At 54.2% G+C, this 13,080-nt stretch overlaps 1 protein-coding gene across 1 annotated transcript in view; it reads right to left on the reverse strand.

Annotated features, from left to right (window-relative positions):
* The window catches only part of PTPRN2 (protein tyrosine phosphatase receptor type N2), a gene marked incomplete at both ends in the record, with an annotated part of 706,645 nt that overhangs the window by 106,120 nt on the left and 587,445 nt on the right, over positions 1 to 13,080 (reverse strand). Inside the window, one exon of the mRNA XM_079711893.1 lies at positions 4,452 to 4,664. Within this exon, the coding sequence (XP_079568019.1) occupies positions 4,452 to 4,664 (213 nt within the window). The remainder of the gene's footprint in view (positions 1 to 4,451; positions 4,665 to 13,080) is intronic.

Below are 13,080 nucleotides of genomic sequence, written 5' to 3' on the forward strand. Positions count from 1 at the left end.
AGAAATGTTCTTTAATAGCATTTCAGGGCACCCTTCCATTTTTGAAGCTGGACAGATTTTGCTTATTGGAAATTTGCACACAAAAGTATTTTGACCTGAGAATTTAAACATAAAGCCAAGCCAAGGCACTGTAAGATGCACGGCTGACTGAAATGGGAAGCGCTATGGTAGACACTGGTGGTGGATCAAGTATACCCCAGGAACTCACTGTTTTCCACCTCAACTGGGAAAGGTTTCTGTGCCGACTGCTACACCAAGCAAGGGAGATTCACCTAGAAGGGCCCCTGAATCAAAGGCCAGGAGAACAGCCGACTTGGGACCTGCCCTCTCTTTGACAGCCCGGCGCTCCTCGCTCTCAGGGGCGAGGACAGGGGGCCTCTGGGCTCCCGGGTGCGTCAGCCCGAGTCGGGGTGAGGGGACGGTGGCCGTCGTCTCCCCAAGAGTCTGGAGCTAGCGGGCTGGGCCCCGGGCGGCTCTCTACAGGGCGCCCTCCCGACCGCTTCCTCTCCTCTGGGTCTGGTTCCAAAGGCCCCCAGATACCCAGGGAGCCTGTGGGCATTGGGAGACAAACCATCAAAAGAGGCCTCGCCAGCAATTCCGCAGGAGCCTGTGCCCTCACGTGGGGCAGGGGAGTGGCTGCTGCTCTGGGATGATCAAAGCCTCAGGGACACGGACTCAACATTCAAAGAGACTCGGGGAGAGAAAGGCGGGGACGCCTTCTAATCATCTAACTGCTTGTTTCTACGCAGTTTTACCCAATCCCCGTGCACAGAAGTAGGACAGTGACGTGACAGAACGCAGAATGTGCTGGTAGCCTCACCTCACAAGCCCGCCAGATGCCCTTGGGGAGCGCGTGTGTGTAAATACACACTCACGTGTGCGTACAACATACGTGTCACGTGACATGCCAATCGGGGGAAAACAGGAATAAAAGTAAAGAAATTGGCTTTTTAGATCAGGAAATACAGACTTAATCCAAATACATGATGTTGCTCTAGGTGGAGGACAAAAATAACATTTACTAAAACAATGGGGGAAAGTTTGGCAGCAGAATTCCATTAAAACGTGACCTTTAAGGATGGATTTCAGTTCTTCTACAAGTTAACATACCCAAATCTTTCAAGTTTGAGCAAATTAATCTTTGATAGATTACCTTGTGAAATTGATATCCTGTTACGTGTTAAAATATGAGTCTATTAAGAAAGATGTGATTTTCCAGTAGGTAAAGCAAACGAAAATACACACTTACACGTGTAAACTAACTAAGAATCTTTAAAATGCTGACTCTGTCTATGAGGTAGTTCTACTTTAAGGGAGAAGAGGAAAAAAATGTTTAAACGTGTTTGCATTCGAAGCTAATAATGCAAACTACTCACTGTTTGGAAACAATTTATGAAAAGCTCATTGATGTTTCAGGAACCCTCCATGAGTCCGCTGGGACCTCAAACCCCAAACCACGGATTACGAGCCTGCAGGGGCACGGCACAGACCACCAGGGACCGCAGGGGATGGATACTGGAAGACGTAGACCAGAGCTTTATGAAGGGCCAACCACACGAGGGCCTTCCCACTAGAAGAATCTGGCAACAACACCACTGCTGTGTAGTTTAATTAGGACACGTGGCCTCTCTGGCTCTCTGGGAAGAAGGAATCACACATCCAGTCCCTCCTCCAGACCACCAGCCCCGAGCCTCCCAGAGCCTCTCTCCCAAGGCCTGTGCCCTGCCTCCTTCCTGCAAGAGAACACTCAGGTCTTTCGTTTAAAGGGTGACCTCATATGCTAGTATCTGTAAAACCTATGACACTGCCACCTACCATTCCACCTTTCCAAGGCCACTCACTTACTTCTATACTTACACAATACTCTTTTTCTCCTTCAGAAACTTTATGAAATGAATTGAATATTTCCATCATGTCCCCATGAAATAAAACATAATATTAAATTGTTCAATTTTCCTTGTAACCCCGTGATGAGAATTACGCTGAGGTGATCCATAACCTCACCTGTACTGTAGAATTAGCAAAGTGTAGAAGTTCAATGATTTGAAAACGAAGCGTGGAAGCAACAAGATACTGTCCTAAAATTATTGTTTTGTGCTTGAAATACTTTAAAGAACTTTTCAGACAGGTTTTTAAACTTGAAGGGGGTCTCCATGGCAGTTATAGAAAAACCTAACAAAGTATGGATACATGAATGAATGAATACCTGCTTTGTTTACAAATGTACAATCTTCTACGCGTAACAACGCTCTTACAAGTCCTTAATCCATGACTCAGCTAGATGGAGAGCTAAAAATCATGACATCCTTATCCCCATTTGCTGAGTGTGTTCTGCTAAAAAACAAATCAAAACAACACGGCAGCCTGGTGCCAGCATGTTCTCACCGGTAAACGGTCCACTTTGAGGGGGCAAAGCTCCACATTTAATCAAAGTAGTTCCCACAAGGGTGTCCTGTAGTAATTTCAAAACTAAGCCCACCAGAAAATCTTTACAATAATTTCATTTCCAAGTTTTCCTAGATCCTATTTTTAAAGGAAAAGTTTTTTTCTGTGTTCTCCCCCCACCTTTTTTTTTATTATTATTATTAATCTGGATTGAAGAAAAGCACACATTTCATTTATTGTCTGGATTACAGATTCTTATTAAACAAACCAGAGCTCATTATAAAATCAATATCAACTTAACCACCATGCCCCCAGGAGGAACCACATAAAGGTCACTCCAAGAAATTCAAACAATTTTCCTGCTGGAAGGGCATGATTTTAATTACAGATACTATTAATTAGAGATGTCACTGGGAAGCTTTTTTTTCTGTTAATTATCACAAACTCAGTCCTAGGTGTGCATTTGCAACCTGCACTTTTGTCAGAATTAGTCACTTCTGCATGCAAGTCCAACTTTTCCATTCTATCAATATTCTATATTTGAATTTCAAAGCATATCAAAGGATGCCGTGCTTTCTACAAACCTCCGCCCGTACGATCTGCCATCTCTCACACACCTAACAGAACTAGTGCGATAATTTATTTATGTCCCGGCACAGGCTTGGCCCAGAAGACCCAAACGCCTACACTGGTCTTGCTCAATAGAATTTCTGGATAAATTCTTACTAGTTTGTGTGACATTTTTTTCCAAGCTTCTTCTTCAAATGTGCTTTTTCTTTTGCTTTGAAGCAAAGCTAGCCCCTGAAATGCCATCTCCCACACATTTGAAGTTGCTGTTTCTTTATAAGAAAAGATCGTACTGACCAGGCTTCTGACCCCCTCCAGAAAACCGGAGGTTTTCTTCATTCAACACCACCACCAAGAGTTTTGAAGTAGGGAAAACAGTACTTTCTGGTCTCTCTTAAGCAGAGCGATTTTATCAGTTCATCCCAGCACCTTACGTGAGACAGGGTCAGGGTGGCTCTCAGACAAGCTCCTGGGGTGGGGGGTGATCTAGAAAGACCTTGAGCAGCCCCCCAGCAGTGCAACTGTGATGATAGAATGATAATATTTATAGACGCGACTGTAAAACAGGATGCATTATTTACACGACATATTCCATATCACAATCATGTAACTTCAGAAAACAAAGACTACTCCAATGGGAGAAAATCTTTTACAAAATGTATCGATTGAACTTCAGAAAACGTGATTAAGTAAATTACTTCCCAAATGGGAAAATATACTTGGAGTTGCATTATATTTTATGTTAGAAGAAATCAAACGCCCTGACTGGTATATATTCTGGGCTTGCATGAAGATGTATTTTCATTACAGAACATTATTAAATCTGGAGTGTGTGCTACGGAACTCCCAAACGTTCTGTGAATTTTTTTTTTATGTCCAATTTTGTCTGAACCTCCTCCCCTCAGTCTCATTGGTTCCAGTTTTTTCCCAGGTGTGTCTGGACTGTTTCTGCATCACCAGTGCATGGCTCCACCACTGCTCTCCTGAAGACATCCTTGGTTTACTTTCCATCTATCAGCCTTAGATGCCACTTTATCCAAATAACAGCGAAGGTGGCAACAGATCAGGTCAGAGGATCTTTTCACATAAGACCCTGAGAAAGTCGATGATTTAAGAGACATCTTCATACATCTACGCAACCAATTTATCTTGCAACTCTGGCATTTTTTATTAATAGTGGCCAAACTAAGGAAGATAACAGATAATACATAATTCGTGTATTATACTTTTTTCACATTTCTAATTAGCAGCCCGCTTTCACAGCTAACATGAGACCATCCCAGAACAGCATAAGATTAATTTAGAGCAGGAAAACTAGGGTTTCAAGGTATTTACATGAATGCTAATGAGAAGTTTCAAATCGTCATCACACAAGAACCCAAACTATGAATAAATGAACAACTGCTGGGAATGGGGGAGGGGCCAAAGACGACTTAAACAATCCGTCCATTCCAGTGGTGAATGGAATGGAAACAGCACTTAGAAAAGTCTCTTTTTACCTGGTAGGCGTTGGTGGCATCGGGGTCCGGGTCGCCCCCAGGTCCCGAGAGCTTCTCCTTCAGCCTGTACTGAGGGCTGTGTCGTAGACAGTAGATGACGCCGGACGCCAGCAGGACCGCCACGATGGCCACGATGGAGACCAGAGTGAGCACGATGAACTTGGTCGAGTCCTCTCCTTCTGCCTGGTGAGGCAGAAGCTTGGGTTTGCTTTTCTGCAGAATAGGAGAGGGAGCAGGTTACTACCCAGTGAATCATGAGTCCTGAAAACCATCCCTTCCAAACGCAACCTAAAACGTAAAGCTCTGGGCTGGCACTGAAACAACAACAGGAGGGCATCCAGAAAAGCAGCCCTCGGACCAGAAGCTAGAGTCATTTCAACACAGCGCACCACAGACGGCAATGTTTTCACAAGGAAAGTCATTAGAGGCATCACTTTTTTTTTTCTTAACGGCCGCCGTTTTTCAAACTTTACGATATAAAGTATTTGGCAGCTAATTCACTGCCTTAAGTAAAATAAAGCCTTCGTCCCTTCTAAAGAGGTACGAGGGGAGAGGATGCTTCACAAACTGTGGAGCTGGGGTGGGGGGATCGGAGGGGGATTCCTAGCTCCTGCTGTGGGTAAGAGTACCAGCAGAAGTCCAACCAGCGAGCCTGGTTCTGTGAAGCGTCGCGCTAATATTCTTGGCTGTATTGCAGGGAGTTGCCATCCCGGAAGCCCCTCCGCTCGCCTTCCAAGGCACGTCCCTTCGACCCCTCGTACAGACCTCGGACCTGGGCCGCGTCTACACCCCGCACAGACCCCGCACTTCACACCTCGGCGCTTTTCCTTGAAAGGAGCCATGAGAGAGGGGCGCACTATGGTCCAGGAGTTCACTTCTCGGCGGGTGAAAGGTAAGGGAGCCCAGGTCCGTCGGATTCTCCTGCTTCACGGGGGCGGGGTGGGGGTGGGTAAGAACATCCTTTCGGTGCGTTGCACGAGTCTCCATGCGCGCAAAGTTGCACAGTGCTCGCCCTCATTAGCTTCATTATAAGGAATATCAGCAACAATTAAAAACGCCAGGGGACGACAGAGACTCCGGCCAGCACACCCTTCCGCAATTACTCGGGGCATGAATAGAAAGGCACGCCCCCGCCCCCGTCCCGGTTGCTACAAGATGAGGACAATTAGCAAACTCCTTTCCACCACCTAATTTCGCGTGGTAACAAAATGGATTTTTCCCCATGAATGCCTGGCCGGCCTATTCATTATCTCTCTTCTATTAGTAATTTTCTGCTCCGTATTCAGCCTCCCAACTCTTCATTTCCTCCTGTCTCCGAGTGTACACAGGGCCTCTTATGTCAGGCCGGGCCATTTTTATCTTGTAATCATAAAGGCCACCAAAGCAATTATCGCCGGTCCTGACTGGAAAAGCTGGTCATTAATTAGCCTCCTTTTGCCTTCGGTGGCGCGGATTAGCTGGTGCCGGGACTGGGTTAATGGAAACGCGGGTGAAATGAGAAAAGACGCCGGATTTTCTTGCCTGGATGCGAGGCTCCGAGGAGGGCAGCAGGTCCGCCAGCGGCGGGAGGGACGGAGGCGCGAGGACGCTCGGGGGAGGCGCGGAGCGGGGTGGGGGGTCGGGGGAGGGAGCCGGGACGCCCGGGCGGTGGGGCGAGCGGGGCGCGGGGCCCTCGGCCTGGAGGGAGCGGCGGGCGGGAGACCCTCCCCATCCTCTCTCACCCCTCCCCTCGCCCCTCCCTCCCCGGCCCAGAAAGAAGTCACCCGGAGGGCTGCCGGCTGCCAGCCGCGCGGGCCCCGCTTCCCCCCGGCACCGTGTCCCCGCCCCGCGCGGCGACAGGCCGAACCGCAGAAATAAACCGGAGGGACCCGGCCGCGGTGCCGGAGACCCGGGCGGACCGGGAGGGGGCCCGACACCCCTTGTGTCCGGCTCCTCGGCCCCCGCGCGGTGCCGCTGGTTCACGCCCGTTCCCCCATGGCCGGTTAAGGGGAGCGCGCCCCTCTCCAAGCCCTCCGGCCCGGGACGCTCCCCTGAGAGGCCGGCGAGGCTCCGGCCGCCCGGGTTCCCACCCCGCCGATGCGCCCCTCCCCCCACTAGCGGCCCTCCGCTCCCGGGAGAGGCCGGCTCCGAGCCTCCGCAGACGAGCGGGGACAACAAAGGAGGGCGCGCGGCCCGCGGAGGGGGCGTCCCGCTAGCCCCCCGCTCGGCGCCCCCAGCCGTCACTGCATCCCCCACTCCGCCCCGGCGCAGGCGACCGGCGGCCCCCGCCCCCCCCCACCAGGGGAGCCCGTCCAGGCGTCGGGGGCGACCCCGCGCGCCCACGTGGCTGACCGCGCCCGGGTACGGGGACTTCCCGAACCCTCCTGCCCCGCGACGTGAAGCGCACACGCCCGCGGTGACCAGCCTGGCTCCGAGGGGACGCGCAGCGCCTCGGTGGGTGGCCACCACCTCAGTGCGTAGCCGACGGGGCGGTCGCCAGCGCGCGGAGGACTGAGGACCTCCGGAGGGTCCGGCCCAGGCGCGGGGTCTCGCTGGGTAAGGGGCACAAGCGTAGCCCGGTTGTCGCTCGGTTCCAGGTGGGAGGCCGTGAACGCGCAGGGGCCCCCTAAGGAGGACGGCAGCGGCGACTGCACTTTACCCTGGCCCGGGTCTGGGGCGGCAGGAGAGACCCCGGCGGGGCGCTCCCCCGGGAGGGAGGCCGGGCAGCCTAAGCGTCGCCGCCCGGCCGGCTCGGTCCTTTGTGCCGGAAACCGACGGTCACCGTGACCCGTACGCTGCGCTCGGCCGGGGAAGCGGAAAGGGGCCTGCTCGGCCTCCCCTCACGCAGCGCTTGGAGTTTACTCAGAGGTCAAAGAAAAATGTCAAGGAGGGTGACTGCCCGGGTCCCTCCTCCCTGGGCCCCCCCCCCCCCCCGCTCTGTCTCCGGCCAGCTGCGCAGCCCCCGCTGGGTCCCAGGTGCTCCCGGGGAAGAGGACGGGACTCCACGCCCACTGAGTCCCACTTTCTACGGTCCCGTCCAGCTCCCCGCCGCCTTGGCCGGAAATGCCCTGCAGGGAAGGGGTGGCAGTGGTCCTCCCAAAGCCAGGAGGGGGGTCTGGTGAGGCTGGGGAGGGCGAGCAGCGGGTCAAGGAGGGGCCTGGACAGCAGGGGGCGGTCAGGGAGGAGGGATCTGACCAGGAGAGGAAGGAAGCCTGTTGGGGACAGAGAGCGACGCGCCGGTTTGGACCACTGTGACGCTGAGGCCGCAGGATCTTAGGGCCCGGCTGGGAATCCTGCCTCTCGCTGGCCCCAGGGCACCTCGGTTGGAACCCGAAAAGTCGCTCTTCCGTGGGGCGCCCTCGATGACTTCAACGTCCTACCTAGTGCTGTCGGGAGTGTCAAGTGGGGAGGAAAAACTCTTGGCTGCAAGTCAGGGCTGAGGAATCCCGGAAAAAACAAAAATTCATACTTTTTAAAAAAATTAAATAGCGTGAACTCCGTCCTCGGCACAGTGATTGAGTTTAAATAACTATAATTATTGTATATCCTTTCTTTATTGTAGAGTTAAAAAAAAATCTTAAGGGACCCCTGCTAACCAGGAGATTTAAGAGAAAGCAATGGGTGCCTTTGCTTAAAAGTGAGTCTGACCCTCTGTCCTGCCCAGGAGTGACCTGGGTCCCTGCTCCCCCAGGCCGAGAGGCTGTAACTACAGGTGCTTTCCTGCAGTCTTGTCCTGGGGCTGAGCCCTGCCGAGAGCCCTCCACTAATTAGAGGCATCTTGTCAGTCTTGACTTGAAATTGAAAGAAAATAATGTTTAAATATTTATGACTTTGACATTTACAGTCAGGCCGCCTCCTCCTGTACAGTGGCAGCTTCCCCCCTGGAAAGTCGGGAGCAGGGGAGGGGTGAGGGGGAAGGTGGAGGAAGCAGCAGTCCCGAGCAGCCTGGTCACACAGGGAGCACAGGGTGTCTGTGTACCCCAGGGTGCGGGCAACACATATACAAGCACTGAATACTAAGTTGCAGAAGCAGGAAAAGTATGATTTTTATAATAATCAGGAAGAGTAAGTCAACTTCGTATCGCGAGTAAACTGAAGCACATTGCTTATTTCTTCCACTCAACCATCTCCACCTGCAGCTCCTTGAACTTAGAATATAAAATATTGCAAAAGCTGTGATTTGAAATATGCATATGTGACCACAGAGGCCATCAGTGGAATGGCTCTTAGCATCTGCAGACATTGTCCTGACCTATTTAAACGATTTTGATCTGTGCTTATAAGTGAAGGTGCATGGGGCTTCCTTTATCTTCTTTGCCATTTATGGCAAAATACCTTCAAAACTTTTTTTTTAAGCTGTCCACGTGGTAAGCCTAAAATAAAAGAAGAAAGAAGAAAAAAGAACATTGTATACCCAAACTTGATTGTGAGGCAGCCGCACAAATATAAAACTTTATGGTAAAAATATTTGTTGACGGGCAGAAAAATTTAGCATTTTTCCAAGGCTGTGCTATGAAACCAGTTAGCAAGAGTAATTCATTACCTAAATCACTGACTTCAATTTTAAAACACACTTGTACCCAAAAACTTATGGGCACAGGCATGCAGCAATTTCATTGATACTAAACTTCTAATATTGTTGATGTTTTCATTTGCATCATTTCTCAAGAATTTGATTTGCAAACCCAGCCTTATCCCGTGTTCCTGTGCACTTTTATGTTACTATAATTGTAAAGATCTTTTTCTCTGTAAAATTTAGAAATTAATTTTAGAGACTACTAATGAATGGTTAAAAACAAGTCTGTCTTTGGTTTCCCAGATGAACCATCTTAGAATTATTTGGAAATTTCATGCTAAGTTTACTAAGATATATTTACTAAGATATAGTAACTATCACTTTAAAGCTGATCAAAATTTTAAACAGCTTTCAGGCCACAGGAATGACCAAACTTAAAAATATTGGGGGGGGGGGTGTCTTAAAATATTTTTAAAGTATTTTTTTAAAGCTGTTAACTGAACTATTTTTAATTTGGAACTGGCCACAGAATTCTAATAAATGAGAGAAGTCAGGCGGAAATAATCATGTATTAATTCTCTGCATTACAAAATCTTTTCAGAAGCTATTATCAGAGCAAGAGGCATTGCGGTCTGAATTCAGGGTGGGAGGAATCCTTTGTGCAGCTGAAGGCTATTGTTCGTTTGTGCAGATGAAATTGTACTTGCAAATCTGCCATTCAAGTAGCCAAAAAAAAAAAAAAAAGCTTATATTGGCAAAAGAAAACAATCTCCAAGAAACAATTATTCTTAAATATAAACCTCAATGAAAATAAAGTGGGGATACGCTGTTTTAAAATCGTCTATTTGTGAGGTTTCGTTCAGGCATAGGCATAAAAGTAAATACACAAAAGATTATAAATTGTCTGTTTGCATCTTTAAGCACTCCTAGAAGATCAGTTTTGGGGAAATACTCTGTTTTCAGGTGTCAGGGAAGATTTACGATATTTATGTTTAAAGTGGGAAAACACCCCCGTGTGAACTAATTTTTAGCAGAGCTTGATAAGCAGCAAATTGTCTCGGGGGAAACAGAGGGCGACCCTCCGAGAAGGGACCGACGTGGCCCGGCCAGGGAGAAAGCCGGCCCGGCCACCTCTCAGGCTCCGTCGGCATGTTTATCGCATCCAAACTCAAACCCGACCAATAAGCTTGAAGCGCGGCCGGGGGCCCGCGCTGCAGAAGCGTACGGTCGGCCAGCGGCCTGCCCAGGCCCGGGCGCGCGCCCCCGGGGTCAGGCGTCCCCTGGGTCACCCGTGCTCTGGAAGTTTTCCCTCCGCAAGAAGCAAGCCCTTCTCAGCACTAGGGTTTCTGCTTCTCTCCTTCGCGGAGGCTTAGAAGCCGCCTCTGGGAGGCTCGCCAGGCGTCGCGGGTCAGGACCCTGCCGCGGCGCCGCTCCGAGCGCGGGTCCCGGGGGCGCACGGCCGTTTTCGGCCCCTCCCCCTCGACAGGCCCCAGCTTTCTCACTTCTCGTTCCCAGTCCCTCCCGCCTTTCTCCTCTACGCGATCCGCACCGAGGTGGGAAAGATCGGACCGCAGCGCCGGACACAAAGGGTCGAGGGTTCCTGGGAGCCGCGGTGTTCACAGCGCGGAGGGGTCCCCAGGCGGCCCCAGCCCGCTTCCCGCGGGGACAGTGCGGGGGGCCCAGCCCCTCCCGCCACAAAGCGCGCCGGCCGCAGGGCAAGGATCAGTGTGCCCAACGACGCCCGCCCACCCCGGGCCCCGCGGAGCCGCACAGGCCCCCTGCCTCACCTCGCCGCCCGTCTCGGGAGCCAAGCGGGGTGTGCTTAGCTGCTTGCGGGCGGCCCCTCCGGGGCTGATAAAGAAACGGGAGCTTCCGCCTCCCTCCTGCACGCAAACCTTCACCGCCTTGCACTTTCGTTCGCATTCATCCAGAGAAGGCCGGTTTGCCGAAGACCACTGGGCCCCGAAGCGCCCTTGACCCCAGGCGGGGAGGCTCCCCGGTGCCGACCAGGGGCCGCTGTCTGCGGACTTAGCGGGGCCACTGGACCCCAGAGCAGGAGGACGCGGGGGCAGGGCCCGGGGGCCGGGCCGGGGAGCTGGGCGGTTGGCGGGGGCACCGTGCCCGCTGCGGCCGATGGCTCCTGGCCACCCTCCGGCTGTGCATTTGGGGGTGCAGTAGGCACTGGTGACTGTGACAGACACCCCCAGCCGTCCAGCGTGGAGCGACCTCTGAGCACTGATGACACAAAAGGGCGGGAGTCCGTCTCCGGCTCCACAAGGTCTCTTCTGCTGAGGTTTCAGCCCCTAGTTCGGGGGTCTGCCCGACCGCCCCGACCGAGGCTTCCCTAAAGCCCCGAGGCAAGTCCCACTTCAGAACCACACAGGCAGTCAATAAATAAAGTCCCTCCTTCAAACAGCTCCGCGTCAGAAGTTTCTCTGGCAAGCGCGCGGCCGCCCCACCGGGGAGGGCGCCGAGACAGCGCAGGTTCCTTTTGGGGGAGGGGAGGTGGCCGCTCGGAGGCGTTCTCCACCGGACCGGGGAGATCAGAGAACCCTGCGCTCCCACACACGCCCCCACCTGCCCCTGGCACTCTCCTCCCTGGGTGCCCATCCAGCGTCCTCTAACTGGGACGCCTCGACAGCACAGAGGCGCGCTCCGGCCCCGATAAGAAGGGCGAAGAGCGCCCCAAAACGGGCTGCGAGGAAAATGCTCCCACGTTGGTTCCCTTCCACGCCGGCTGCTCATCCTGTCCTTCATCTTTTCCCACAACCCACCCCATCTTAGACCCCCGCCCCGCCCCCGCCCTCTTGCTGGTCCGAACCGCCCGGAGTGGCTGGCGATGCGGAGTCCGAGAGGCAGTGGCCCCAGCCCAGCCCCGGCGGTCTCCGCGGGGAGCTCTGGGGTGGGACTGCCACCGACCGGGTCACCACAGAATGTCCACCCCTGACCCACTTGGGGGATGACCTCAGACGCAGACCTCCCCAGCCAAACAGAGCACTTGGCAGGCAGCCTGCTGCGAGTCAGTTAGCCCCCGGACTGGGCTCTCCGACGCCCAGGTCGCCCATCCGAGCCCCTCACCCCACCCCCGCCCCCGCCCCCCGCCCCGCGCGCACCCTCCACCCTTACCAGGCTCCGGTTCCTCGCCGCGCCACCTACATGCCTTGGCGATGCCCTCGGTGGGTCTCTCCCGCTCCCTCCGGCCCCCAACCCGGCCCCTGTCCCTTCTACGGCCCCACCAGTGCCCACGCCCCGGCCCCGCGCCCCTGGTTACCTGCAGCGGGGCGGGCGCCGGGCGCCCAAGCCGGAGGAGAGAAGGACGTGTGCCCGGCCGAACGGCCTCGGGGCGCGGCGGCCGCGGGCAGCGGCGGCGCCATCACCGCCGTCAGCCTTTTTCCCTGGGCCGGAGCCACAGACGAGCGGGGCCATCCTGCTTCTGACCACAAACTTCTCCGGCAGCCGGCGGAGACAAAGGTGCCGCGCGCCGCAGCTCCACGGGCCGTGGCGGCGGCCGCACCAGCTCGGAGCCCGCAGCTCTGCTCCGCCGCTCGGCCGGGCTCTGTGCGTTCCGCCGGGGCCCGGCCCCAGGGCAAGGCGCTCGGGTCAGGGCGCGGAGAGGGTGGGCGCGGGGCCGGGCGCGGGACGGTCCCCGCAGGGCCACCGGCCGCGCGCGCAGCTCCATCCTGCGCGGCCGCCGCGCCCCGCCTTATATCCGGCCCGGCGCGCACCCGGCCGGCGGCGGCGCGGCTCGCGGCCCAGCCACCGGTTGCTATAGCGATGTCCCCCCCCCCACCCCCCACACACAGGTTGCTGACAGCAATTGGCTAAGGGGCCGCGGCTCTCCAAACACCCTCTCCCGCCCGAGACTATGAATGGACATCGGCTTTGTCAGTCATTTGTACAGCGCGGCAGCCCGGGCCTTCGCCTTTTCTTTCTTTTCAGCCTTTCTCCCTTTCATCGTTTGAGTCGCACTTCAGACTGGGCAAGTTCAGGGTAGCACCCGGGGGAGAGGGGACACGGCAAGAAATGTCAACCTGCACGGCCCTGCTGTGACCTCTGCTATGGGAGGGGTGACGTCGAAACTCTTTGCAAGTGAAAAACTCAGGACACATCCTTCTTCCGAGTTAGTTTTGACAC

The sequence above is a fragment of the Hyperoodon ampullatus genome, assembly GCF_949752795.1.
Source record: "Hyperoodon ampullatus genome assembly, chromosome: 9".
Classification (NCBI taxonomy): Eukaryota; Metazoa; Chordata; class Mammalia; order Artiodactyla; family Ziphiidae; genus Hyperoodon; species Hyperoodon ampullatus.